This window comes from Nelumbo lutea, chromosome 7, assembly GCF_056320005.1.
Source record: "Nelumbo lutea isolate HS-2025 chromosome 7, American lotus-T2T, whole genome shotgun sequence".
Taxonomy (NCBI): domain Eukaryota; kingdom Viridiplantae; phylum Streptophyta; class Magnoliopsida; order Proteales; family Nelumbonaceae; genus Nelumbo; species Nelumbo lutea.
Window position 1 is genome coordinate 5630184 of NC_142690.1, and position 27882 is coordinate 5658065.

The following is a 27882-nucleotide window of genomic DNA, read 5'->3' on the forward strand; positions in this document are numbered from 1 at the left end:
GCAAACAACCACTTGCTCATGACTTTCATAAAGCATTTACATCTATGCCCAGGGTTCCCAAAACAGCATCCAAATCCATTTTTATAACATTGTCACTAGTTGGTCTCCACTTTGGGCAACAAACAAATATTGAAATAGAGGAAGAAGCAGCTCATTGCCACCCTCTATGAATATCATCAAAGGAGAATAGAGCAAAACAGGTCTTAGTCTTTCTCCAATGTACCACTTTGACACCAATACTTTCAATGATTGCCTCCTTTGTACATTCCTTCCCTTCAAAGAATTGTGCCTTATCTGCTTGTGTTTCCTTCCCCATATTAATTGCAGCTAGACAACTCTTTTTTAGATTGACCTTCTGATTGGATGTTTTCTCAAACAATTCTATCAGGAGCCTCAAATTCCTCTCACCAATCCTTATTGATAGAAAAAAATCCCCTATATCCTGACAAAAGAAAATGGCATTATTTATAAATTGTAAGTGTGATCATTGCCCACATGAAATAAGGCTATATCTGGTGTAGAGGGTGGAGCATTGTAAGGTTCCTGATTGGCTTAAGGCGCTTTTAGTACAACTTTACATGATAAACATTTTCAATTACTCGTAAAGAAGGAAAACGTTCCTTGATTCTTAGCATTTTCTCATAAAATGGATTTGATCATTTAAGAAACAGGATAAGAATAGTTAGGTTCTTTCGTCTAAGATGAACATATTGTGAATGATACTCTTAAATCTTTTTATCCCTGATGTGATATACTTGTGGAGCCAATTAATATCCATCATCATCATTGTTATTTGTTTAATTTCCCTGGAGATGGTTCTCAAGTATTGGCTTATCTGCAGATGGCATCATTATGCCTTTATCATTTGATGCTGCAAGCCCCTCCAAATGTTACAAAGGCCACAGAGATAAATAGGCAGTTGATGTTCTATAAATCTGGTTATTCCTCCTGTCTTCTTCCAAGAAATCGTATCCTTTTCCCCTTATAATTTCTTTGAGTGCATATTTACATAGCTCATGCACTTTTTTATACATTCTTAGGCATACTGTTCTCTTTGTTTTTGATAGAATGGTAATAAATAATAACACCTTTTCATGCTCTTCCCTTCTGATTAATGGAAACATAAAAATTTATTGGAAAATAGAAATTAAAGGATACAGAAAAGAAGTTACAAAGCTGACATTGGTAATAAATTATGCTTTTAGCCACAAGACATTTTCCATCTGCAAGACTTGAGAAACTAATGCTAAATTAATCTATCCATTTTATGATGTGTTTTTGCAATGATGTAAATACAAGGAGATATGGCTTGACCTTATGACAGATAATCTAACTAATGTTGACCAATGGTCAGTATGAATGATTAATTTTCTCACTGACAGTTGGGGCCCAAACTATATTAAATGGAAAAGGTGTCAGGTAAGGTGGATTTTTTTAAAGCTTTGTAAAATATATTACTAGGCTTACAGTTCTCCATTGTAGAGTCAACACTGGTATTAGAGATGGGGACTCAATTTTGACTTTTAAAGGGAAGCTAGGTCAGTATGAATGATTAATCTTCTCACTGACAGTTGGGGCCCAAACTATCTTAAATGGAAAAGGTGTCAGGGTAGGTGGATTTTTTTTTAACATTTGTAAAATATATTACTGGGCTTACAGTTCTCAATTGTAGAGTCAACACTGATATTAGAGATGGGGACTCATTTTGACTTTTAAAGGGGAGCTAGCTAGTTCATCAAACTTAACTTCACAAATGTTTCTAAGCAAAGAAAAACCAAAGTGCTAAGAGGAGATCACATCTGACAAAAAAACATCTTAGAATGGTAGACTGGTAGAGGCTATTTGGCATGGGAAGTTCCTGTACAAGAGGTGCCCTGCCACTATAAAAAGTTTGATATATTGTCATGCCACATCTATATGATTTAACGAAAGCTTTCTTCATGCTAAATTTTTGGATTATAATCTTTTTGAGAATGTAATCTGCTCTTCTTTTTCCCAGTTGCAATGTTTCTTATCAAGTGTCCTTAATGATCATTAGACATACTGAACATATTGAAGCCAAACAATACTGGTGCAATTCTCCTTATGAGAGATATTTTTGGTTTATGTGATGGAAATCCAAGTACTCAATCTATTCCATGTTTCCAAACTAGTAGTTTCTGTCTGAATGAAGCTGAATTTTGGTAAGTGGATAATATATTAAAATGTTTTAGATGAATAAAAGGATGCAAAAATGGTGGACATTTTTTGTGCCTGGCATGCAAATTCAGTCAGTTTCTTCCTATTCAGTATAGCCTCTGTATTCTTATTTGCTAATTAGTTATCAACATGGATATTTAGGCTCCAGTGAGTGATAAGATAAAAAATAATAATTTTTGATGGTTCCACATCATTTCTAACAAACCAATGGTGGTATCTGTAAAGGAGCAGAATCGTACTGGTTGAAGGATATAAAAAGGTGGGGACTAAAAGGATGTGAATTGAATTGGGAAGAAAGGATTGGCATGTGTTTCAGTGGGGAATATCGGGATATATGGAACAATAAAAGCTCTGCCAGTGTGAGCTTGTCTTGCACTGCTGGTCCCAAGTCCAGATATAGGAGGAGGGTTGTGTCAGCCTGCATTCTTAGCATTTGTCTTTCTCATGTAAATCTGTTCTGATACAAATGAACTACAGAATCCTTCTACTAGTGGCATTTACAATTGTCTGTTAAATAAGATTCTTGTCCATGACAAGGTGCATTATGAACATTGTGATAAGGTAGTACTTAAAAAAAGGGAAAAGGGTTCAGAAAATGCTTATAATTATAACACATCATGAACTGTACTGCATGAATTTACCTCGGAGGCATATGCAGGATAGTCTACCATTTCCATACCTTCAGACATGGGCCATGTGCAGGTGGGTGTTGTCCACTTTATGATGCTTCAACATAAGAGAGTTCCCATTTAACCACTTTCTCAATTTAAATGTCTTCAAACTCCTCTTTAGTCAAATACCTAGTGAGGAACAAATGGGTGTTGTCCATTTGCTGATCTCCTGTTCCTTTGCAACAACTATATGGAGGTGGAGCCTTTGTTTATTTGGAGGTAGGTGTACTATGCCTTCTGATTTAAGCTTGTTATTCAACCCATCTGTCTTTGTTTGGCACACTAGAAGAGGTAAGGTCATGTGGGGGATTCTACAAGGGCAGCAACATAATTTCCCTATTCTCAGGACCGGTGGGAGTGGGGGATTCTACAAGGGCAGAAATCCTTGCTGCAGTACAAGGAATTCAGATCGCCAACTAGCTGGGGGTGGAGCATCTCCTAGTTGAAGGGGACTCTCAGGTGGTAACCAGGTGGCTCCTAAACTTGGATACCACCATTTGGGGCTACAAAGATCTCATCAAAAAAGTAAAGTGGTTAACCAGTAATATGAGAGTTGAGGTAAAATGGGTTAGTAGGTCTGCTATTCTTTGGCTGATGCTTTAGCCAAACAGGGGGTTTCTAGGGAAGATCTTTTTTGTGTTTCTATGTAAGTTGTTATTAATTTGGAAATCTGTACTTAACTAGCCCGAAGAGGTTGCAACTCGTACCTTTCCTTGAGGACTTTGTACTATTGTCTATTGCTGTTTTATAAAATCATTTCAATTATAAAAAAAAAAAGTTCTTCCTTATTGGTTCAGGTTTTTTAAATCTTTTAGGGTTCAATACAGCATTTAGCAATGTTTGTGTTGATTAAACCCTAATAAATAAGAAAATAATAAAAAGGAATTAGTATATAAACGCACAAAATGATTATTTTAGTTTAATAATGTCTATTTTATAATTATAATCTCAAAAAAGAATGAACAAAAAAGTTTTTTATAGTAGGAAGTAGAAAACTGTTGGGCGATTAGGCAAGGCGAGCCTCAAAAGGCGCCTTGTCGCCTAGGTGGGCAGCGTCGCCTTGACAACTATGTGTACCATATTGTTATAAGTTATAAAGATTTAGTTACTGATAAAAAAAAAATTGTATAGAAACCAAATCAATAAGTACCTGGGGGTAAAAATTTGTTTGGGGACTAGAGGCATGAAATGGAAGATTGTTAGTGGCAACTAAGAACCAGAAGGGGGCATGGCGTGGTTGTAGAGTATGGCAGAAAAATAACAACTAATAAGAAGGTGGTGAATAGTCTAACTACTGACTTTTCAAAGTATATGGTCATGTTGAATATTTTCCAAAAATCTTGCATCTTCATTGAGGGCGGCTACAAGTATTAATCTTTTAATTTATCACCTCCCAGTTCCAGTGATAAGTGCCAAAACAAAAGAGATATGACCTTGGCCTGGTTATTGTGTAATTGAATGCCAAAACAATTCCAAAAGAGATATGACCTTGGCCTAAATTTGAAAAATCCGAGAAATTTTAGAAGGGGATAGGGCATGAAGGAGGAGATAGTTGAAGCTTGCATTAGGGGATCAATTGAGTTTATACACTTCCAGAAAAGTCTTATTTCCTTGAGCATTGATACACTATCAGAATAATGTTATTTGTGTTTGAATTTTCTAGTTAAAAATGCCACTTTGTGAATTTTTTAAAGATTTAATGCACAGTCAGTTGTCCTATTGCTTGAATAAACAACTACGTAAGCATAAAAGACTTTTATATTTAGTATGTAGCAAATGTATTGGATTACAAGAAAAAAGTAAAGTAGTTTTGGGTAACCAAAATGTTATACGTATGCAACATGAACTACTTTTGTCCACGTTAACTTGTGTTCCACCCTCTAATCTTATTTTAGAGTAAGATAATATCTTATAGTTCATGCTCCTCTTTCGTTTTCTGGAATACCAATTAACACTTGAAAAAAGTTATAATGTTTCCAGTAATAATGGTTTTTTGGTATTTTCACATGGCATTTTCCACATGTTTCTTAATTTTAAATTAACCGACATTTCTACAATCACCTATATTTTTAACCTTGTCTGTGAAACCATATGAAATATGCAAGAGCATCTAATATGAAGTTTGTAAGTATGAAAGAGGAACCAGATGATTGAGGAGGAAGAATAGAATAATCAAGTATTGTGACAAACTACTGTTGAATGCCAACTTCAATATGGGCTCCAAAAACAAACAATGCTTTGTAAATTTCATGCTTCAGTACATTATTTATTTACTAATGTGCAATTTATGCTTCATCTTAATTTCTTTGTAAACCCATTTTTGCTTATTGAGATCACTTGCTTCTTCTTCTTCTTCTTCTTCTTCTTATTTTCTTCGTAAAATAATTAGTACTTCTTTGAATTCCTAGGTATCACCCGCTTCTTGGGTTTCTTAAAAGTCTCATACACAGAGCTCAGCATTGTAAACACTTGAAATTGTTGGATAAGCACTGCATGGTTCCAGCCTTGAGTGGAGATGCTAACAGAGGTGTTAAGCCATTTTTTGAGGTCTGCTCTCCTAAAGGAAGAGTCTGAATCATAAGGCATCTGTTACTTGCAAACTGTCTTGTTGAACAATCTGACATATTTTAGAAGGCATTTTAGGATTCTTGCTAATGTAATGTTTTGTATATATATCAGCTTCTAATACTTTATTGAAGTTATTACATTTTGGGAAATCCATTTGCAGATTTCAGTAGTAATCTCATTCTTAGGGCAATGTTAGGTTTATACAGTAGAGTGCATGAATATGCTATCAATTTTTTTTTTCTAAAGTTGGCTGGTTTGTTCACCTTTATCAGCAAGCAATTATGAGGCAAGTTTTATCTTACAGTTCTTTCTTTAACTGAAGGCAGTGATATGGATTTTACATCTATATCTACATGGGAATGCTTCATTTACCTAGTAAAATATTGGTTTTAGACTTTTAGTTTGGTATATATCAATAGAGTAGTGACTGACTAGCATTCTTGCATGTCAGTTGATGTCATCATATTATTTTTTATGGATGTTTATGTGAACTTTGGCTCTTGATAGAGAACAAAGGTGGGACAGGATTCATGTAGCTGACTTTAAATAGTTGGGATTAGGGCTGAGTTGATTTGAGTTGTGTTGTGTTGATATGTAATCTATAGGAACACAATATTCCTCCCTATACCTGTAGGAAGTAACTGATAGACCTGTTCACAGGCCGGGCTTTGGGCCTAACTTTACATTACGTCGGGCTCGGGATTTGGGCCCATTCAATTTTTGGAAAAAGTCAACCCGAGCCTGGCCCATGAACAACTCTAGTAACCGATATGTACCTCTCACGAGAGTTGGAGTTTGTAGTAGTTATAACGTTGTAGGCATGTGAATTTTAAGCCAAATAAATGGGCTTAATTTACATGACAGCCTCTAAATAATATGGGCCTCCATGGGCCCAAGGCCCAAGTCTACATAAATATGTGGCCTAAGGATCCAAGTGTATCAAGTCCAATTTGGCCCATCTCCTATTGTAATAGGGTGGTCCTATTGGCAAGACCACTAACTCCTACATAATGGTGCATGTATAGGAGTTAATGCTAACCCAACACCCCACTCACATGGGATTGGTTAGCTAAGTGGGCTGAGGTGGCAGCCTTATCCCTTGGCTATTTAAGAGGGCCTTTTTTTTTCTTCCTTTTGAGAGAATCACATTGCAAGAAGCTCTTAGACACCAACACTGAAGATTGCAAGCAACCACAAGCTCTTGCAACCTCCAGCAACTACAAGATCTAGAGAGAAGAAAAGAGGGAAAAGCTTCTTCGTTCTCTACAACACTTGGATTCAAGCTCTCCAAAGAAGATTGAGTCACCACAAAAGGGCCCTTTTTAGAGAAGCATCCTTCACATCTGATCAAGCACGAAGCCCGGAGTGAAGAAATATACACCAAATCTCCCAAAGCACCAAAATCAAGGAAATCTACATCAACATTTCAAGAAGTACGAGAAACACACCAACGGCCCTCATCTTCACCAAATTCGACCGTCAATCAGAGGTTGTTCACGTCATCGAGCAGAAATCAAAGAGAGCTCATTCCCTTGTTTGTTTTCTTTATTACAAATTTATTTTTTGTAACTTGTCTCCATATTTTGTGCTAATCAAATACACGAAATTTGTGTCGACAAACGTTCTTCTAGAACATAATATGACTTTGTAGAACTTGCAGTTACCAAGGGATTCTCTATTACATTCTCAAAAGCATCGCATTCATGTCCAACCCAAGATATCTTTGAAAAAGGCTACTCCAAATAAAAAAGAATAAACAGAATAGCATTTATTCCATTTTCCTAAAGTTGATTGTTCAAACTTTTGAGCAAATGTCCAACCTGAAAACCAATCTAGATAAAAGTTGCATTGTGGGGTTGAATATGGAAGAGATGGAGATCTTAGAGGATGAACCTATAACATCTTTCTTGGTTCGGACTTGGGCTTCAGACGAGGCTTCCATGAGTCTGAAAGTAGTGTTTCAATTTTGCTCCAAGGTCTTGAAGGGGTGTTCTTGGATCCTTCAAAAAGGGATAGTTGGATTTGGACTTTATCTTCCTCTGGTTCCTTTACCTGTGCCTCTTTATTTTTATCCTTAATACATCCAAGTGATAGCCTTGGAGTGTCTTTCCCTGTAAAGGAGACTTGTAGCAAACCTATTCCTCCAAGGGTGGGAGCTTTTTGTTGGAAAGTGCTTTTGGAAAGAATTAATACCTGTGATTTACTATTGCAAAGAAAAGACCTTTTTGGTTTCTGTCCCCACACTGGTGCTTTCTTTGTAAGGCCAGTGGTGAGACTTGTTGTCACTTACTAATCCCCTGCCTCTTTGCTTCTTCAATTTGAGAATGATTTTGCTCTTTATTTGAGTGCAAGTGGAACCCTCCATCAAATGTACAAAGCCTGTTCGCTTATGCTTTTGTAAGCTAGCCAAAGAAGAGGGGAAGAACTCTATGGAGGTGTACATGGGTGGCTGTTTGTTGGACAATTTGGGGAGAAAGGAATCAAAGAACCTTTTCAGAGAAAGAGAAGGATGCTTTAATTGAAGCTATTACCATTAGAGTGATCCATTGGGTGAAATCCCTGAAGTTCTTTGAGAACATTTCTGCAAGTGAATTAATGAGAAATTGGAAGGAAATAGCTGATTCTGCTCCCTTCAAGGATATTGTTAGGCCATCTTGACCCCTCCATCTAGTGATTTTATCATGTTGAATTTCAATGGTAGCAGTGAAGGAAATCCTGGTCCTTCAGGCATTGGAGGAGTTTTTAGAAATGATGAAGGGAAAGTTATTGTTCTCAACTCAGGTCCAATTGGGGTGGGTGATTCGTTAAGGGCTGAAATATTTGCTGTCCTGGAGGGAATCCAAAATGCTAGGGAGCTGAATATCAGTAAGCTGTCAATAGAAGGGAACTCAAAGCTAGTTATAAGTTTCCTTTAAAAGGAAGAAGAGATTGGTTGGTGGGACTACATTTATGAGAAAATAAGAATCATGTGGCTACCACAAGGAATGGAAATGACTCTTCAATGGGTGAAAAGAGATGCTAACTCTTTTGCTGATACTTTGGCCAAACAAAGTATCTATCTTGTATTGTCTCATGTAAATTTGGTGTGTGTGTGTATATATATATATATATATATAGTATTTTCGCATGTAAATTTGGTATTGCTAAGCTTCTTGTCTTGATTGGTAGCTATGTTCTTAAAATTGTAATTGTGTCTTAAATCTTAGACACTACTTGCTAATTAGCAGTAGTCAAACCAGTAACGATTCTTCAGTCAATCTGATTAACTAAGTCCAGAAAATGGGTGGAAAAGTAGATCAGAAGAAGAGGGTTTGGAGGAAGAAGAAAAGAGGAATAGAATGTGAGGGAGGATGGTCCAGTTGTGAAGCTCAACTGTAGCCCCATTATGTTTTATGTTAACTCATAAAGTGGATCAAAATCACAGAACTGCGCCTTGTTTGGCAGCAGCATCAGATAATAATTTGATCTGTGATTTGTCTCCCTTGATTTTGCGGAGTAATGAAGGGAAGCACATTTCAAGGACCTTTGCAATGATTTTGTACAAACACCATATCAGGCTAACGAGTCTAAGTCATTAGGGTGCTTTGCTTCTGGCGTTTTGGGTATTAGAGCTACAAAAGATGCATACCACATTCATTTTTTGAGGCATGTTGCTCCTCAGCTGCTCAACACTCTGCTCTATAAAAAAATTGCTGGCCTTATAACCACTTTGTAAAATTTTCCTTTTAGCTCAAGTGGTTCTCTTATTGCATAAAACTCCAGATGTACCGCTTCATTTTGCCCATCCTGCTCTAATTATATGGGCAACATTCTCCTCTCTCCCTTGTCATGGATTTTTAAGCCAAGGTAACAGAAGAGGCCAATCCAAAGTCTACCCTGATTTCTGCTTCTATTATTATTGTAGAGAACATTGATGTGGGCCCCACAGCTGTGGTCCCACTCTGTCCGTAGGGTAGAATGTATCTAGTCACAGCTGTGGTTATTTTACTATTCTGTTATTTCTAGTTTTAGTTTTATATTGTTTGTTATTTGTTAGTAGTTATGATGTAAACACCAAGGGCAGATATGTCCTTTCATGTAACTAGCATAACCTATATATATTAACTTAAAGTGGCAGCAGCAGAATATTGACATTCTGTTCTTCTCCTCAAAATCTATGTTCTACTACTCTTTCACCACTCTTTCTTCTACTTCTTCACTTCCTCTTCTCATCGAACCTGAAATCTCGTAGTGGTCAAGACTGAATAGCAGTCTTGAAAACCTACATGGTATCAGAGCTAGGGTTTCTCATGTGAGTCTAGTCCAGCCGACCACATGAGAACCATCTAAGGCTGGAAGCTAAGAAAGTAGAGTTCATTGACTGGTTCTTGGAGATCTCCAGAGGATTAGCAGCTGTTTGAAGAATTGCCACAGTTGCAGCGAGTTGATGATCAGGAAGAATCAGAGAAGGCTAGGGTTCGGGTAACCTTGGAAGGCAGTGAACAACATCCTATTGTAAGTATTTTATTTTTCTGAGAGAAGTTCTATCAGAGAAGATAGGTTGGACCTATCTAGCAAGGGCGGCCGAACCACTCTAGGGTTTTATCGTTCTATTCTATAGGGTTCTGTCCTAATCCTGCGGCAAACCCTAGTACTGGACTGCACCTTGTGATCTAATACTGCGGCAAACCCTAATAGTTCTCTCCTCAACATTGATCAGTTTTAGGGTTTCAGGAGGAGAGCAGTGAGAGTGGGGCAGTTCCTTTACCTATTCCATTGGGTGATGAGAGCCGCAATGGTGAGGGTGGTTAGAGGGATCAGGAGTTGAGGGAAAGCTGCAATGGTGAGGGTGGTCAGAGGGATCAGGAGTTGGGGGTTTATCACAGGCGGTGTAGGCAGGTTGATCCTGATCATCAGCAGTCCAAACCAGCTTCAATCTCATCTGCAGCTCCAGGTCCAGATACTTCAGTCCCAGAGCCCACAGAGACTTCCCTTACAGATGATCTTGACCTTCCAATTGCAGTCCGTAAAGGGAAACGACATTGTACCACATCCACAGCCCACTGTATTTCCCATTTTTTATCCTATGGTCGCCTATCTCCTACCTACAGGTCCTACTTTAGCTCCATTTCCAATGTCCCTATTCCAAGAACAGTGCAAGAAGCCTTATCCGTCCCTGAATGGAAAGATGCAACGCAAGTTGAGATGGATGCCCAGTTGAAAAACAACACCTGGGAGGTAGTTGATTTGCCAAAAGGAAAGAAACCAGTTGGATGCAGATGGGTATTTACGGTGAAGCGTAATGCAGATGGATCTATTGAGAGGTATAAAGCTCGGTTAGTTGCAAGAGGGTTTACACAGACTTATGGCATAGATTACTTGGAGACATTTGCACCGGTAGCCAAGATGACTACTATTCGAGTTCTATTGTCCCTTGCAGCAAGTCACACTTGGCCTTTATACCAAATGGACGTGAAAAATGCTTTCTGAATGGAGATCTGTAGGAAGAAGTTTACATGCGATTGCCTCCTGGATTCTATGATGCAGAAATAGGTAAGAAGGTTTGCCGGCTCAACAAGGCTTTGTATGGTTTGAAAGTCACCTAGGGCTTGGTTTGATAGATTCAGACAAGCACTTGTGAAGTTTGGATATGTACAGGCCCAATCAAATCATACCCTATTCATCAAGAGGGTGGAGTCCTCTTTGACACTACTGGCCGTATATGTTGATGATATTGTAGTCATAGGGAATGATAGCCATGAGATTGAGTCTCTTAAACAACTTCTTCACCAAGAATTTGAGGTGAAGGACCTTGGTGTATTCCGGTATTTTTTGGGTATTGAGGTTGCTAGATCCAAACAGGGGATCTTTATATCTCAGAGGAAATATGTCCTAGACCTGTTGGCAGAAACTAGAAAGTTAGGTGTCAAGCCTGCAGATACACCAATTGAACAGAATCACATAATTAGTGCCGAGTGGGGAGCTTCTTGAAGACAAAGTTATGTTCCAGCAACTGGTAGGAAAGCTCCTATATCTCTGCCTCACTCGGCCAGATATTACTTATGCTGTTAGTGTTGTCAGCCAATACATGCATTCTCCTAGAACCACACATCTTCTTGCAGCATAAAGAATCTTAGCCTACTTGAAGAGATGCCCAGGTAGGGGTGTACTTTTCAAGAACAACAATCACATGAAGGTGGAGGTCTATACTGATGCAGATTGGGCTGGGAGTGTTGATGACAAAAGGTCTACCTCAGGATATTGTGCCCTTGTGGGAGGAAACCTTCTCTCCTGGAGAAGTAAGAAACAAAGTGTTGTCTCCCGGTCAAGTGCTGAAGCAGAATACAGGTCCATGGCCAATGGAGTGGCTGAAATCCTATGACTAAGATCTCTACTTGAGGAGTTGGGTATTGAGTATGAGAAGCCCCTGATGCTGTACTGTGATAATCAAGCCGCCATTAATATTGCACATAATCCAGTACAGCATGACAAAACCAAACACATTGAAGTTGATCGCCATTTTGTGTGAGAGAGGGTCTCATCTCAAGAAGTATGCCTCCCTTACATCACATCCAGTATGCAACTAGTAGACATCCTCAATAAAGCCGTATTAAGAAGGAAGCTAGAGGTGGATCTATCCAAGTTGGGAATGATGAACATATACTCTCAACTTGAGGGGGAGTGTAGAGAACATTGATGTGGGCCCCACGGCTGTGGTCCCACTCTGTTTGTCGGGTAGAATGTATCTAGTCACAGCTGTGGTTATTTTGCTATTCTGTTATTTCTAGTTTCAGTTTTATATTGTTTGTTATTTGTTAGCAGTTATGATGTAAACACCAAGGGCAGATATGTCCTTTCATGTAACTAGCATAACCTATATATATTAACTTAAAGTGGCGGCAGCAGAATATTGGCATTCTGTTCTTCTCCTCAAAATCTGTGTTCTACTGCTCTTTCACCACTCTTTCTTCTACTTCTTCTTCACTTCCTCTTCTCATCGAACCTGAAATCTCTTAGTGGTCAAGACTGAATAGCAGTCTTGAAAACCTACAATTATTAAGTTACATTGCATATAATTCTTTTTGTGCTCATTATTATTTTAAAACCTATTGTTTCTAAGTTTTTTGTCCATAAATCTAATTTTGCACTTAATCCTTCTTTGTTTATTGTAGTTGTTCAAGACTGCTATCAGTCTTGAACACTAAGAAATTTCAGGTTCGAAAAGAAGAGAAAGTGTAGAGGAAAGAGGAGAAAGAGTAGTGAGAGAGCAGTAGAACACAAACTTTGAAAGGAAGGACAGAATCTCAATATTCTGCCACCGCCACTTCTATTTAATATTTATAGGTTATGCTAGTTACATGAAAGGACACATCTGCCCTTGGTGTTTACATCATAACACATAACAATATAAAACTGAAAAATAAATAACAACTAGAATAATAGATTGACCATCAGCTAACCCTAGGATGACTAGGTACATTCTACCCTACGGACAGAGTGGGACCACAGCTGTGGGGCCCACATCAGTGTTCTCTACATTTATTATGGAGGTATCAAGGTTAGAATTCATGGCACTGATTTGAATGGTTGGTATGTGGGTTTAGACAAGAGAGCTACATTTGCTTTACTTTAGAAGTGGATTGTGGTATTTCTCTTTAGATTCTTGAGTCATATCAAGTACAACCCAGTATTGGCTCCAAAACAAAATTTTGGATAGACCTTTGGTGTGGTGACTCTCTTTATATTTCTTGCTTTCTGCATTGTATTGCTTCTTGCATTGTCCAGTTTAATTTGGGCTTCTCATCTGATTTTGTTTTCCTTATAATCTCAAGATGCCATTACCTTCTATTTATATATATATATATATAGTGAAGTTTCTTTTCTATTTACTATAAAAATAAGTCTAGAAGTGGTGTCTCTTTTTGTCTGCTATTTTCCTTTTCCCTCGGTCCTTGGTAAGAGGATGTACTCAGTTTATTTTCAAGTGTCTTTCTCTTCTGCTTTATTCTTTATAATGGCTTTAGCTCTATATTACCCTGATACGGAAAGGACATGGCTGGGTATGTTATTGGATATGGAATACACACTAAAAACTGAAGTTTTTGACACAATACAGCACCTTTGTAGTACAGGTATCTGTGTATCATAGCTTTAAGCCTTTAACCCTGTATGATCCTACCCCTTTGGAGTTCCAATTCAAGCAACTTGGCTAAGTGATGAACATGAAATGCATGACTTTACCCCATATTTGGTAATGCCTTTTCTTTTATAAGTATATTTGGTAATGTCTATGGACAGTCAGGCTGGAAATGGGATGCAAGTGTTTTTACAAACAAGGAGACCCATGCATGGGATTTTTTTTTTTTTTTTTTTTGTTTGTTTGTTTTGTTTTTAGATTTCTTAGTCATTGACATGGGAGTTCTGTTAAGGCTGTGACATTTAACTTTACTATAGGCTTTTAGACTGATGTTTCCCTTGGGCATCTAGAGGTTAGTGATGGGGGAGGCTTGTGGATGGTGATTGGTTGGGTTGGGTGAGGGGTGACAAAAAGGATCTATGGCATCTGCAACGGTGTTTATAAGACTTTGTCCTTGGCTGCTAGAGTAAACATCCTGTTCATTATGACATGAAGATCAGCTAACTCACTAGAAAATGGTCTTGCTAGATCAGATGTTGATGGAACTTAGTTTTATGAAGTTGCTTTAGACAATTTGTTTGATGAATAAAAATTTGGTTTGGTGAGTTCTAGTTGTAGCAAGATATTTTTCTCTTTCTTTCACTTATTTCTTCCAAGTAACCTGTCTCTTTGCTGTCTGCTCTATCGAAAGAGTTTTTCTGTTTCTTTCTAATCTCCTGCTCATTCTTTTTTGGACAGCAAGCTGTCTACTTGGTTCTCCATCTCTGTTCATCATTAATCATCCAATTATCTTCCTTCATCCTCCAAAGGCCACCACTAGGTCTGAAAGTATTAGGAATCCCTTGCTGTCTTAAAGTCACTCTCCCCATGTATCCTAGCATTGGTTATTTTCCTTAATATTTCCCTTTTCTCGTTTGGAGATTTGTTCATAAGCTGCTTCAATATGCTGATAGTGCATATTATTTTGTCATAATTTTTTTAATGCACAATAATGTTTTTCTTTCAGGGGAACAAGCCACAGGCAGAAATAACTGAAAGAAGAAATAGCAATATTTTTCTGAGTAAATGCAACAGCCATGTTACTAGACAGCAAGACAAGCATACCATCAAAACTCCAAATACCAAGCTGAATGATTGTTTCTGTGCAAAAGACCAGGTGGTGTCATTTATATGGGCTGTTTGTAGGAGTATAGTTCCTCCTGATTTACTCGGAGATCCCTCTAACTGGAGAGCATTAAGGAGAAATATTTCTAACTTTATCCGGTTGCGGAGATTTGAAAAGTTCTGCTTAAAGCAATGTATGCATGGTCTGAAAATATCATGTTTTCCCTTTCTATTGAATAAGAATTTTTTCTGCTGCTTGAGTTGTCATTTTGTAAAAGATGGAGTAGGGAAGGGTGCTGGCATACTTGATGGAAATGAGGAACTCAGTACGCTGAAAGATAAGATCTTTGCGAGTTGGGTTTATTGGTTCTTTTCACGTCTATTAATTCCAATCATACATGCTAACTTCTATGTCACAGAAAGTGAGTTTGGGAAACAAGACGTTTTTTATTACCGAAAACCAATTTGGGAGAAGCTGACGAACAGGGCCATTTCTCTCTTGAAGGAACAGAATTACCAGTTGTTGGAAGACTCCTCTTTCAGAAATATTCTAAGAAACAGAAGGTTTGGTTTCTCAAAAGTCAGATTCTGTCCAAAGGAAATTGGAATGAGGGTGCTAGCAAACCTTAGGGCACCATCAAGAGTATACTTGCATAAGTCTTATTTGAAATATAATTCTTGTGGAGTGCAGAAAAAAACAGGAAGTTATTCGAAAGCAGTCAAATATGATCATTTCAAGTCTGTGAACTACGTTCTTTATGATTTACATACTGTCTTAAAAGGACTAAAAGTGAAAAACCCTGAGAAATTGGGGTCCTCAGTATTTGACTATAATGATATCTATAAAAAGCTGTGCCAATTTCTTATCAGTTTGAAGAATGAATCAGGATCGATGCCTAACTTATTTATTGTAGTTTGTGATGTTTTCAAGGCATTTGATTCTGTTGATCAGGATAAATTGCTTTCTGTGATGAAAGATGTTTTTCTTGATGATGAGTATCTTGTAAAACAATTCTCCAAAGTTGTCTGCACAAAGAAGACTTTATCCATTCAGTATGATCAAATATTATCGGACACAACTAGCAATGGTGGTATTAAAACTACAACTAGTTCTATTCCTTCCCACTCATCACATTTTGTTCTTGTTAACCAGGTATTTTATTGAGTGTAGGCTCTTATATTGTATATTTAGTTCTTCCAATTTTATTAACTCTTCTTCAACTGTTTCATAGCTGAAAGATGACCGGCTTCCATATAGTTTTGTTTTTATTGGCAACACTAAATATATTTTTTCCTTTGCATTTATCATCATAATTTAGCATTAATTTCTGGAATCCATAGTGTTCATTTTTTCAGCATCTTGAGAACTTATCTTGAAAACTTTTAGGCTGTTATATCTCTTAATGCCTTTATAGATTCTTATTATTCCTTTCACAAGAGGATTTTAAAATTTTAGTTGTGTTTGTTGTGTTTATAACTTTATATTTGTTCTAGTGACTGAAAGATGTAGTTCTTAGAAGAGAGAGCTAGAAAATAAGTAATACTTGACAAGAAAAAAAAATTGTCTCCCATCCTTGGCAGATGCTATCATATGTTTAATAATTACATTAAAAGGGCTGTCCTCCCTTTATGACTGGGACAGGATTGTAGTAAACATAAATATAAAGAAGAAAAGACACTACTACCCCTTCTACTTATGCCACTTAGCACTCGCACTCAAGATGGGTTTTATATATTGATATAACTTGAACTTGTACAAATGTAATCCAATCCAACTTGATTCAAACCTTGTGTAAACTGACAACCAGAAGCCTGTGAAACTAACCTTACAAAAGGTATAAAACCAAATCCAGTGATCCTAGAAGCTCAACTAAATCTATCCTGAAGCGTCTTATAGACCTCCTCCCCACACCAAGCACCTATATTCTACGCCAATCAAAAACAAATCTTGCTGCTACAGTCAAGCAATCACACCGCCAGCACTACTCCCTTTTTGATCAATGCCTCTTCCTGTGGTAATGCATCTACTCCTACTTCAAGATACCCTGGCTCTAATTATCACTACTCACTAGTCACACTGTTGTAGTTGTAGACCCCCCTTAAAACCCTCAACCATTCTTCATCCAGGCTGAATCCACTGTTTAGAGCCTCCACACAGTCTTCTGCTGTTTTGAGCATCAAATGGCCTATTTCTTCCAATATCTTAAAGAAATTGTGCATATTCTATTAGCTCTCTGCAAATCCCTCTCTATTTTATGATTGATTGACTTTGAGAGGACCTCCATTTGTGGCCTTACCTCCTTAAGCTAGATGAGATATCCTTTTGAGATAGCATGTAGCAATTCACCAAGCCATAGGATCAATGACCATGAGAGTGTCAGACTTGGGCCTTTAGCTACATGTAGAATCTTTTTTCTCCTCCTGCAGTCTTCATGGCTTCAACCCTGTCTCTCCCCTCCTGCACCTATTTCTGTAAGGATTATTAAAAACTTTGATTCAACATTTAAGTATGACTGGGGGAAGGATACCATGATCTGATACTTATTACTATGACATTGTTTACAGCTTATTGTGGTTCCATATGTTTTCATTTACTGGATTAATCATTGTTATAATTTTATTCTTATTTATTTGTAGGATATTTTAGCATTCGCTTAAGTTCTTATTTATGTGAATCTTTCAGGAGAAAAGCAGGAAAATAAGAAAGGAAGAACTTTTTCATAATCTTTATGAGCATGTGAAGCATAATGTGTTGCAATTCGGCCAAAAGTTTTACTTGCAAGAAGTTGGTATTCCTCAAGGAAGTGTATTGTCTTCCCTTCTTTGCTCATTTTACTATGGTCATTTAGAAAGGAATGTGATCTTTCCATTTCTTGAAAAAAATCATGACTATTACATTGTCATACCTTCCAGCTCTAAAATACCTATAAAACATAATTCTCAAAACATTGATGCAACACAGAGTGATGATAAAGATGAAGTTGTCTTATCAACCCATAAGTATATGCTAATGAGGCTCATAGATGACTTCCTTTTTATATCAACATCAAAGAAACAGGCTGTTAGCTTCTTCTCCAGGCTTCAGCGAGGATTCCGAGAGTACAACTGTTTCATGAATGAAGAAAAATTTTGTGTCAATTTTGATATAGACCACGTGTCAAAGCTTTCATCTAACAGGGTGTATATTGGTGAAGATGGTGTGCTATTTCTTCCCTGGAGTGGTTTGCTTATCAACTGCAGCACATTGGAAATCCAGGCAGACTACACAAGGTTTTGATAATTTCAAATTGTTATCTTGTTGTAAGGGTGGCTATTTTTTTCAGTATGTTCTTAGTGAAGTAAATTGTTTTAAGCTTCAGATTGATAAAAACAATTTACTATTACTAGATCAAGCAAAAAAAAAAAAAAAAACTAGACTGACATTAAAACTTTGTTGATGGACAAAATTAGGGAATTGCTGTTAGTGGTATTGCTCTACCCAGAATTAGTTAAAAAAAGCCCATCCCTGGCTTTTTTTATATGGTTATAACTCTGTCATTCTTTCAAGTCTTATAACATCCATGTTAATGGTGAAGGGAGCAGAGAATGATGTTCTATTCTTATAGACGCAGAATTATCTGTTTTGCTGAACGTTATGACATTTTCTTTAAAGTTTGGTTCTTATTTCAGCCAAGTGAATGTTGTATGCATACTTTTTCTTTGTTATTGACCACAAAGAGAAATTAGGTTATTTCTGTACTACTCAAGGAAACTAAAAGGTCTTTACCCAATGCTGGTCCTAGCTATCTGGGGTATTGGGAGGGGTGGACTAGATGCATGCCTATGATCAGGATCTTTTTTTTCTTTTTGGCACCAAGCAGCTGCTCACAGATTGGAACCTGTGCGCTCATACTTGTCAGACTGGAATTTTATCCTCACAACAAGCAATAGCCCCTGTAAGGAAACTTAAATAAAGAATATAATTTATGTCTTTACCTTCTGTTGTTATAGATTAGATTACTAGTCCCTTGCAAAACTTGAATGCTGAATTTTTTGTTTATTTGATCAATAAATTATCAGATAATTTTATTAGTTCATAAATGAGTCAAATGTACAATCATTATGTATTTTCATAAGAATGTAAGATATAGAAGACTAACTAATCAATCTTATCATGTAGTCAAGTAACACAGTATAGTATATTCTCATATAACAAGAAGCTAACTTGAAGGATGCCCCCCAACGTGCCAAGCTATCGGCCATTGTATTAGGTGATTTCCTGATCCATTTGAATTAGTTTTTAATCCAGGATATTAGACCTTAAACCTCCCTGATATAGTTATGAAAGGCTTAAAGGACGTTCTACCTCATCTTTGAACCAGCATATCACCACCTGAGACTTTACCTCTACTATAGTGTTGTTGGTCCTACTGTAGGCAGCAAGCAAACCGTTGAAGGACTCTATCTCTGTTCTATGTTCTGAGTCTCTTCAGCCAATTACTCCCGAGTATGCATGCCTAATTAGAGCCGAAATATTTGTGTAATTTCATAGGATTATCATCAGTTAATCAATACCTTTTGTTTTATCTGATTATTTTCATTTGACAAAATGCTTATTGATAGCGTTTGTATAATGCTAACAGGTACACAAATATCCATTTGAGGTCAACACTTACCGTCTTCTGGCAAGGTAAACCAGGTCACTATCTAAAGGCAAAGTTGTGTGACTATATGCGACCAAAATGCCACCCTATATTCTACGACTCAAATATTAACTCTGCAGCAGTTGTCAGGTTAAATGTATATCAATCTTTTTTATTATGTGCAATGAAGTTCCATTGCTATGTCTGCGAGTTGTCAAAAGCTTGCATTCTTCCTGCTGCGTTCCATTCAAAAATAATTCAGAATTCTTTTAGGTATGGATTTATTTATTTTCTAGCTTTGGTTATTATAATTAACTTAATCAATCTGACAGTAATGAAGATATGCATTCTACATGATGTGTTAGACAGTCTTGTATGCCCTTAGCTTCAATCGGATTTGATGTACTTTTGTTATTTAGTGGAAGTAAATTAAAGTGCATGTTTGATTCATGTTGTTTGGTATAATTCTGTGTAAGACCCTAAAACTGGACACTTATAGAAACTTGTGTTAGTTTTAAATGTTTACAGTCATTGGATAAGTCTGGGGAGATTTATCCTGCTAAGGCTGATACTGGTGTGCCACCAAGTGTTGGGATGGCTTGTTTCGGCCATCAGGGTAAGACCCAAGGCACATGCAGTATGGGATTGCTTGAACCCTTGAACCGGATCAGATTTCCAGTATTGCCCTAGACCTTAGAGACAGATGGACAAAAACTGGAAAGTTACACCTGACCCCTAGACTCGATTATGACACATCACTAGGTGTCGGATCGGACTGTCTTTGATGTGTCAATCAGTGAGATCCTTAGTGGGGGGTCAAAACCTGGACATGTTGGGGCAGTCTGAGAATTCATCTGAGTGAGTGGTATATATATATATGTATATGTACGGTTTCAAAAGATTTGCAAAAGGTTTTAATTCCCGGGATCCATGTGAGTAGAGTGCGGCACTGTTTCTTGCAGCCGAGAGAGATGTCTTCTCTTGTTGGACAGTGCTTGATCATTAAGGGCTGAGAGGTTAAGTGTAAGACCATTTAGGATAATACCTGATGGGCTAATCTTGCACCTGCCCACAGTCCCTGGGTTTTTATAAGATGGCTTGGCCCAGGGACCACTTAATGTAAGTGTTGGGTCCATAGGGTCCATGTGATGGGCTCAAGGGGGTCACTGAGTCTTTCAGTGAATTCGAGTGGGCCTTGTAATAAAGGCTGGGCTGAACCCATGTGGCTGATGTGTAGATCAATGCTTGGGTCCCACGCCATACAAAGAAGCCCAACTGGGCAGCAGGTTGGAAACTAGTTAAATACTGAACATTTAATGGGCCAAAAGCCCATTTCGAACTAGGCTGATATGATCACCAGTTCATAGGGCGAATCTGAGATTAGTGTTAGTAAAAGGATTGGGTCTTTGACCTTATCCACTCTAAGAGACCAAATTCAAATTAGATTTGAATCTGGTAACCTCCTGATAAGATCAGGAGTTAACTAACTTAATCTGCAGATAAGATTAAGATTAACCTCTATCCAAATACTGATTTGAATTGGGATAACTCCAAAAATATTGGGAGGTTTCTTAATCAAGAAGAAAGAGGAGAAAACCCTAGTAGAAATATCAGATTTCGAACTAAGGAGTTGGAGTAAGCAAGACACACATCCTGCAATATGAGATTTGATCTCTCATAGACTCCAGAGAGAAGAGAAAATTCTGCCCTCTTCGTCCCTGGACTTCTCCTCCTTCAGTCGCCGCCACTACCTGTTGGAAGATTGGATCTTTGCAGCAACAGGAATTCAAGAAAGCAGTTCTTGACAATAGTCTTGCAAGAAAGACACTAGGATTCGGTGTTCAAGGTTTCCAGAGGGTTCTTGTGAAGAATCCAGTGTGTAGGACGCACCCTGCTGGTTCCGTTCCATCCACAGCTGTGTCATCTTCAGCAGGAGCGAATCTTGGCCACTTCTTTGGGCGTGAACACCAACTTTGGGAGATATTATTTCTCCGAATCAGGTATAATCCTTCCTGTTTCCTTTTGGTTCAGATCTGGTTTGTTTATGGTTCAAGTAGGATACTTGAATAATATATTCTAAATTTAGGGAATATGATTCCCAGTTGGAAGAAGGTAGGAAATTTTTTTGAAATTCGCCCCCATTCCGCACCTTTCTTGGCGTCTATTAGATGGATCCTACCATTCTTTCAAGATGAGCACAGCCTTACCCATGCAAATACATAGAGAGGTTGTTTCCAAATGCATTCTACATTATAATATTATGCAAAATTGAAAAATTGGTTGAGACCATATATGTGTTGCTAATAGAATCATTATTTCATTTTTCATGGTCACAAAACTTTTGAGTTTAGGATTCAACAATTGTAATTGCCTTTACATTTTGTAGTAGCATTATTGTTTGTGACTGTTAATATCATGTTTGTTCACGTATCTTGTCAGGTTCATGTACAATCTCATAAAGAAAAGGGTGCATTCTATACATCTTGGACTTAGTTTCCATCCTATTCTCCAATTAAATAGAGAAGAAGTTGAGTGGCTTGGGTTGACTGCATATATTCGAGTGCTGCGGAGGAAACAATCCCGGCATATAGAGTTGCTATCATTATTGAGGTCTAAGTTGGTGACCTATGAAATTACAGGAAGTGCTTCATCTGAGTTAAAATATGCTGTTGATGATTTACATTCCTCCTTATTTTGGAACCTTAAATATTAGATCATTATAGGTACATGACATAATTTATTGATCTACTTGTTATTCTTGCATTTCTATAGACTAGTAAACATGTACGTGCATTTGCACGTGACAGTATCTCCAAGATAAAACTATTTACAATTCATAGGCAGTTTTTGTACAGTTATAAGTTGGCAGTTTCTTAACTGTTATAACTGGACAGTTTTTGGAGAGTAAAGGACATATATACCATTTTTTATGCCCGTTGTATGTTGCTTAGATAAGGGGTAAAAATGTCTAGTGAAAAGTCCAGAAAATGGGGTTATTCGCTCTTTTATTAGTAGTATAGATTAGTGAACCTGTTCTACTAAGTTTTGAAGTTGAAATTCCCTACTTATTAAACATTTGTCTCTTTTACAAAAGGAGAGAATTTAGATGACATATTTGTGTCTGTAATGCATGAACCCCACCAATTAGGAGTTATGCATGGTTGTGGATGATGGGGCAAACCATTCTCGAGCCTCCTCCTTTGTTGGATGTTTGTGTTAAACATAATTGTCACCCAAGTACTAGCCTTTCATATTTGTATTTTGTCTTGTAAAAGAGATTAAGTAATGACCAAGCATGAAATTATTCCACCTGGGTGCTTGGATGCTTGTGTTGTAGCTTCATTGGATAGCACTATTACTCTCTAATATGAAAATATAGTTTTGAGAAAGAATACCAAGATTAGCCAGCATAAGTTGAGAACTTATGTGCTAGGTTTGAAAGATTCTTGCTGAACATAGTTTGTCAAGGTGTTGCCTAGGTGACTAGGCTTCCTTGTAATATCATTTGTATTGCTGCATCTTATTAATGTTTGTGTTAATACATTCTATTCTATACTTTATATATCATTCATACTTTATTTTAATGTTTTACTATTTAAATTTAAAAGATCAAAGGTTTTGAGAAGAGAAAAAGAAATGAAGAATGAATAGAAGTATAGAGAGGTTTCTTTTTTTCCCCATTCTCTCTCTCTCATCAACTAAATAAAATAGCAACTCCATCCTTAGTTTTTCTACTTTACTTCCATCTTGAATATTTATCTTATAAAGTTAATAGCCTTCTTTAGTTGCTAATTGATATGAAATTGCTCTATTAAATACTTAATTATAATAGAAATATTTTTGAAAATAATAAAATTGATATAATCAAAAGATATTTATCTTTTAGATATATTGATTTGCCACATTTTTAGTGAAATTTTAATGTTCTTAATAAAGAGACTTGCTCTTTTTTCAATTAGTATGTGTGTTGAACATTATGTAAATCTAGGGGATTGACTAAAAGTTAGTTCTTCATGTCATATAATTTTATCGACTAGGCAGGCACCTAGTGTTGCCCAAAATCGCCTAGGCACCTTGACAACTATGTTGCTGAAATGGGTCTCCATCAATAGCTTATTCTGGGGCAAGGATCAAAATTTCATCACGTATCGACAAGGATTTAAATATCAATACGATACGTCCGATACAGGGCATATCGTATTGGTATCAGTTAGTAACGATACGGGATACGCTACAAATACAAGCGTATCCCGTCAATCATTCATAGCGAACAGATATGAATGCTTATTGGCATGTATCACATTATATCGACTGATACACATTGGTATGCGCTGTCCATTCAGTAATCTCCATAAAAAATGCAAATGAGGTGATTTAAACCCAGGTCACCTCACGTGCATTTAGAATTCGATGCGTTTCTAAACCAATAAACCATGCTACATTTCATGATATTAAGTAAAATAAAATAAGTTTTATTAACTTTTTCTGTTTACATGCAATTTAAGTAAAAAAAAAACACATTTATATTTAACAACTCTAACTAAAAATAAAAAAATAATAATATTTAAAAATAGTATTTTATAAACTAATAGAATAAATAATGTATCAAATCCACATTTATATAAAAAAGATGATTTTTAATATCAAGAAATTTATACAAATAGAATATTAATAATAGAATAATTATTTTAATACTTAAATTTTATAAATTTGTACATGATATAAATCTTAAAATTTTATTAGTTATTAACTAATGTTTTAATTCACATTAATAAGTAATAACAACATATTTATTATTTACAAAAAAAAATAAAAATATTATATACAAAATATTGAAGAATATAATATTAAATTGAATTTATCAAATCCACTAATCTACATTTATTTCAAAAAATGATTTTTTATTTCATAAAATTTATATAAATTAAAATAGTAATAATGGAATAATTATTTTAGTAATTAAAAACTATGAATTTGTATATGATATGCATCTTAGAAATTTTAACAAATTTGATATACTTTAAGTTAAGATTATATTTTTATAAATTATTAATTGGTATTTTAATTTGCACTTGAAAATTTAATATGTAGTTGACTTTTTCTTAATGTTAAAAAATTAAAATAGTAAAATAAAATATAATTGATATAATAATTAAAATATAATATGTACATATATTTAGTGTCTTGTACTCTTGATTGATGCACTATAAATAAAATTATGCACCCCAGTTCATTAGTTGTAATATATTTCTTCACATATATACTTAATATTTACATTTTTTATGTATTTATATACTATTTTGTGATTATTTTGATATTAAATTTATTGTTATTAATATATTTATGAAATCCGTATGTATTTCCCTAGCGTATCCATGTGTTTCCATCTTTTTTGTTCATATCCATGCGTTTTCAAAGCGTATCCATATCCGAGTTGTCCGATATGATACCCGACACTGATACTTTACTTCTTGCGTATCAGAGCCTTCTTGATACACCCCTATAGGGCGTGTTTTGTTCATAGGGTAGACCGGCCCCTCTGAACCAGTTTCGAAAAAAATAAAAAATAAAAAACATAATAAAACGGTACCGTTGCAGGTTGAACTTTGTTCTGGGGTTTGAAATTTAGATACTTTCTTGATTATTGGGGAAATATTCTATGGGATGATAACCTTATTTAGTAATTGTCTATCTAGTGGATTGAATTATCCATTTGATGTACTTGGTTGTTGAAGAAACCACCTATTCAACGATTCTGAATACTTGCGAGTCTAGAGTACAATTGACTCAAATTTTGCCTTAGTCTTTTGTTTTTTTTTTCTTTTTTCAAATTTATGGGGTCAAGTCATGGAACAGATTCATAAGTAGAATTCAAGGCACCAAAACAACAAATTTCCACCCTAATTTGAACTCTCTCAGGTCACTCACCAATTGCAGAAACTTTCCACCTTCACCTCAAGCCCCCATGGGCTTAACACATTGTGCTGCAAATCTGAACCAAGCCCAAGGAATGCTTGAACGAGTTCGCATCCTGTGAAGCGTGAATCCACCAATAAAAAAGCTACCACATTGGCATTTTGAATTTTGGCTTTAATTAATGAATTTTCTACCGTTAGCAATTGGAACCCGGTTGAACCAAAAACAAAAGGACAAAAAACCATTAAACCCACTTTCAAGGGATTTCATTCCAATTCCCTCCTCCTCTCCTCCATCGAGCCCTAATTAGAAATACCCCATATCCCACCAACGATCTCATTATACATCGGTGTTCGTGGATGTGAAATCCATCTGATGAGGGCAGATTTGGCCCTCTAGTGACATCATGACACATAGCATCTTAGAACAGTTGGATGACACCTCGGTATCACTTAGGCGATGACTTGCCTTAGCCAAAGAGATGGAGTCCGACCTAGCAACCTGCCACCACCGCCGACTTGGCAAAAACCTAGCTAACGACCTCGCCCACAACTCTGAACAACTTGTAGCACCTCGTCCAAGGGCCGACCTGTGGCACCTTGTTAGTGCAGTCAAAGTGACCTCAATGAGGAGCGACCTCCCTTGAGGGCTTGCCAATCTGATTGAGGTCCAAGTGGCGATTTACAAGACGTGCTCACTAACCACTTTGGCATGCATATCCCGACACTCCAGGGTTTCTAGGAAGTTGGCCCCCATACCGAATGTTCCGGAGGAAACTAAACAAGGAGCGGAGACTGGTTTACGTGCATTGCTAACTCCGAGGACATCGGGCCGGTTAGGCACGTCTTTCCAGAGACCTCGGACATGATGCATGAAGCCCACGCCAAACAATGCCTATATAGGGGCATCTACCTCAGTGACACAAGGTACACACGACAAAGTGCATTCTAGCTCTAAAATTTACTTACTTCCAGCTCGCTACTTACATCCTATACTAACTTAAGCATCGAAGCAACCTCGCCAGGTTAGCCACTCCGGGTTCTCTGATCCATCTGTCTTGCAGTTCAACTGGTCTACTTCATAACCGACGCCTGAGCTGCCTTCCAGCTAGGAGCATCCAAACCGCGCACCATCACCACCGATGGCAGATTAGCAGTAGGCGAAGAATCTTCTTCTTCTTTTTCCTCCCATTACCTCTCCCTCCTCTCCTTCCTCTTCTTCCAACCTTCTTCTTCCTCTTTTATGAGTTCACACTTCTCGTGCCCAGCTCAATTCCACAGTACATGTCCTTCCGATTTTATGATTCGTAAGCCTGTCTCTATCTAACGGCCTAATTTATAGCTGTCTCTTTTTAGTAACCATACTGCTAGGATGAAAAATAAAAGGAAGAGGATTTGTTTGGAAGGAGTATAAATACAAATATGTAGAGTGCAAAACTATGTATTGTATATTATTTTGTATGTATTTGTACTGTGCATATACAAATATGTACTCCTTCCAAACTGAGCCTTAATGAAAACAGAACAAAATCATCTATTTGTTGCAAAAGAGGCTACTCTAATATATAGCATTGGTTGGATATTTCTCCCACCTAAAAACTAAATTTCGTCTATTTCCTTTGAGGGAGATCTTTTTTTCCATGCAGATCAGCATTTCCAGAATTTTAAAACAATTTCGGCCCCGTTTGGCATGTTTTTTCGTGCAATCTATTGGCTATTTACAAATTTGGCAAATTGCGATTCGGTCTTTTCCTATTTGATTTGCGGCAGATCTAGCCACAAAAAGCCTACCCATCAAAAAGACGTGAGAAGCCCAAATTGGGCGATTTTCAACAAGCTCCAAATGGAGCTTTTGTGTGTGTGTGTGTGTGTGTGTTTCTATTCATCTTCGTGCAGAAAGATGTGTGTAAAGACACGCCTTAACCAAATGGGCTTTAGACTGCTCAGATCTTCATGCAAAAGCATCTTTTAACTGCTAGAGAGCTACTAGAAGATCTTCCTAAAAAGACTTGTCAAACAACCCCTTCTTTGGTGCTAACAGTAGAAAGCTCGTTAACTTTGAGCAAATTTCAAAATACCGACGTGGTAGCTTCTTATGTGAATCCACACAGGTTCACTGGATGCGAACTCAACCATATAATGCGGAAACCACACTTTTTTTAGAGTACATGCTCTTTTGGGTATTTTTGTCAAAAAATTTGAACAAATGCTGATGTATATAATATCCACCGAGTGGGGGGGTGTTTAGTGGCTAGATTTTAATCATACAAGCCTTATGGGGTTTTAATTTTGTGAAGGGGATCCAAAGTCATTTCCCCTTTTTATGCCAACGGTAGACGGGGAATATAGTTCTCGCCCCATTGCCATTAGCGAAATTTAATACTGATATAGTAATACACAATGATGATGAGGGAAACAAAAACCTTATGGTTTAGCTAATTAACTAAATATACCCTTACTGTTTCTAATAATTGACTAAAGTATACCCTTAGGGCTTGTTCGTTTGCTTTAAAGTCTGGCATCTAAAAGTGTAATAATTACATTAAAAGGTTTATTGGTATTGGTGAACTTTTCTTTCCTCTGAACTCTGAATGCAAAGAATGTTGTTCTTAATTCTGAATTCTGAAAACTATCAAATATCCATTTTGACCCCATATATGAGAGTTTTTGTTTATCTTTTTGGGAGT

The 27882-nt window shown here is 36.9% G+C and overlaps 1 protein-coding gene across 7 annotated transcripts in view; it reads left to right on the forward strand.

Annotated features, from left to right (window-relative positions):
* The window catches only part of TERT (telomerase reverse transcriptase), a 32475-nt gene extending 10266 nt beyond the window's left edge, over nucleotides 1-22209 (forward strand). For 2 of the 7 annotated variants that reach the window (XM_088954118.1, XM_088954120.1), the window contains exons 6-12: nucleotides 842-968; nucleotides 2039-2183; nucleotides 5279-5417; nucleotides 14561-15811; nucleotides 17342-17928; nucleotides 19281-19553; nucleotides 21720-22209. In XM_088954118.1, the coding sequence (XP_088810244.1) occupies nucleotides 842-968; nucleotides 2039-2183; nucleotides 5279-5417; nucleotides 14561-15811; nucleotides 17342-17928; nucleotides 19281-19553; nucleotides 21720-21993 (2796 nt within the window). In that variant the 3' untranslated portion in view covers nucleotides 21994-22209. Of the gene's footprint in view, nucleotides 1-841; nucleotides 969-2038; nucleotides 2184-5278; nucleotides 5418-14560; nucleotides 15812-17341; nucleotides 17929-18817; nucleotides 18909-19280; nucleotides 19633-21719 lie in introns of those variants that run through there. The other 5 variants (XR_016102116.1, XM_088954119.1, XM_088954121.1 and 2 more) reach the window with 5 other exon arrangements.
* The last annotated feature ends 5673 nt before the right edge of the window (nucleotides 22210-27882 follow it).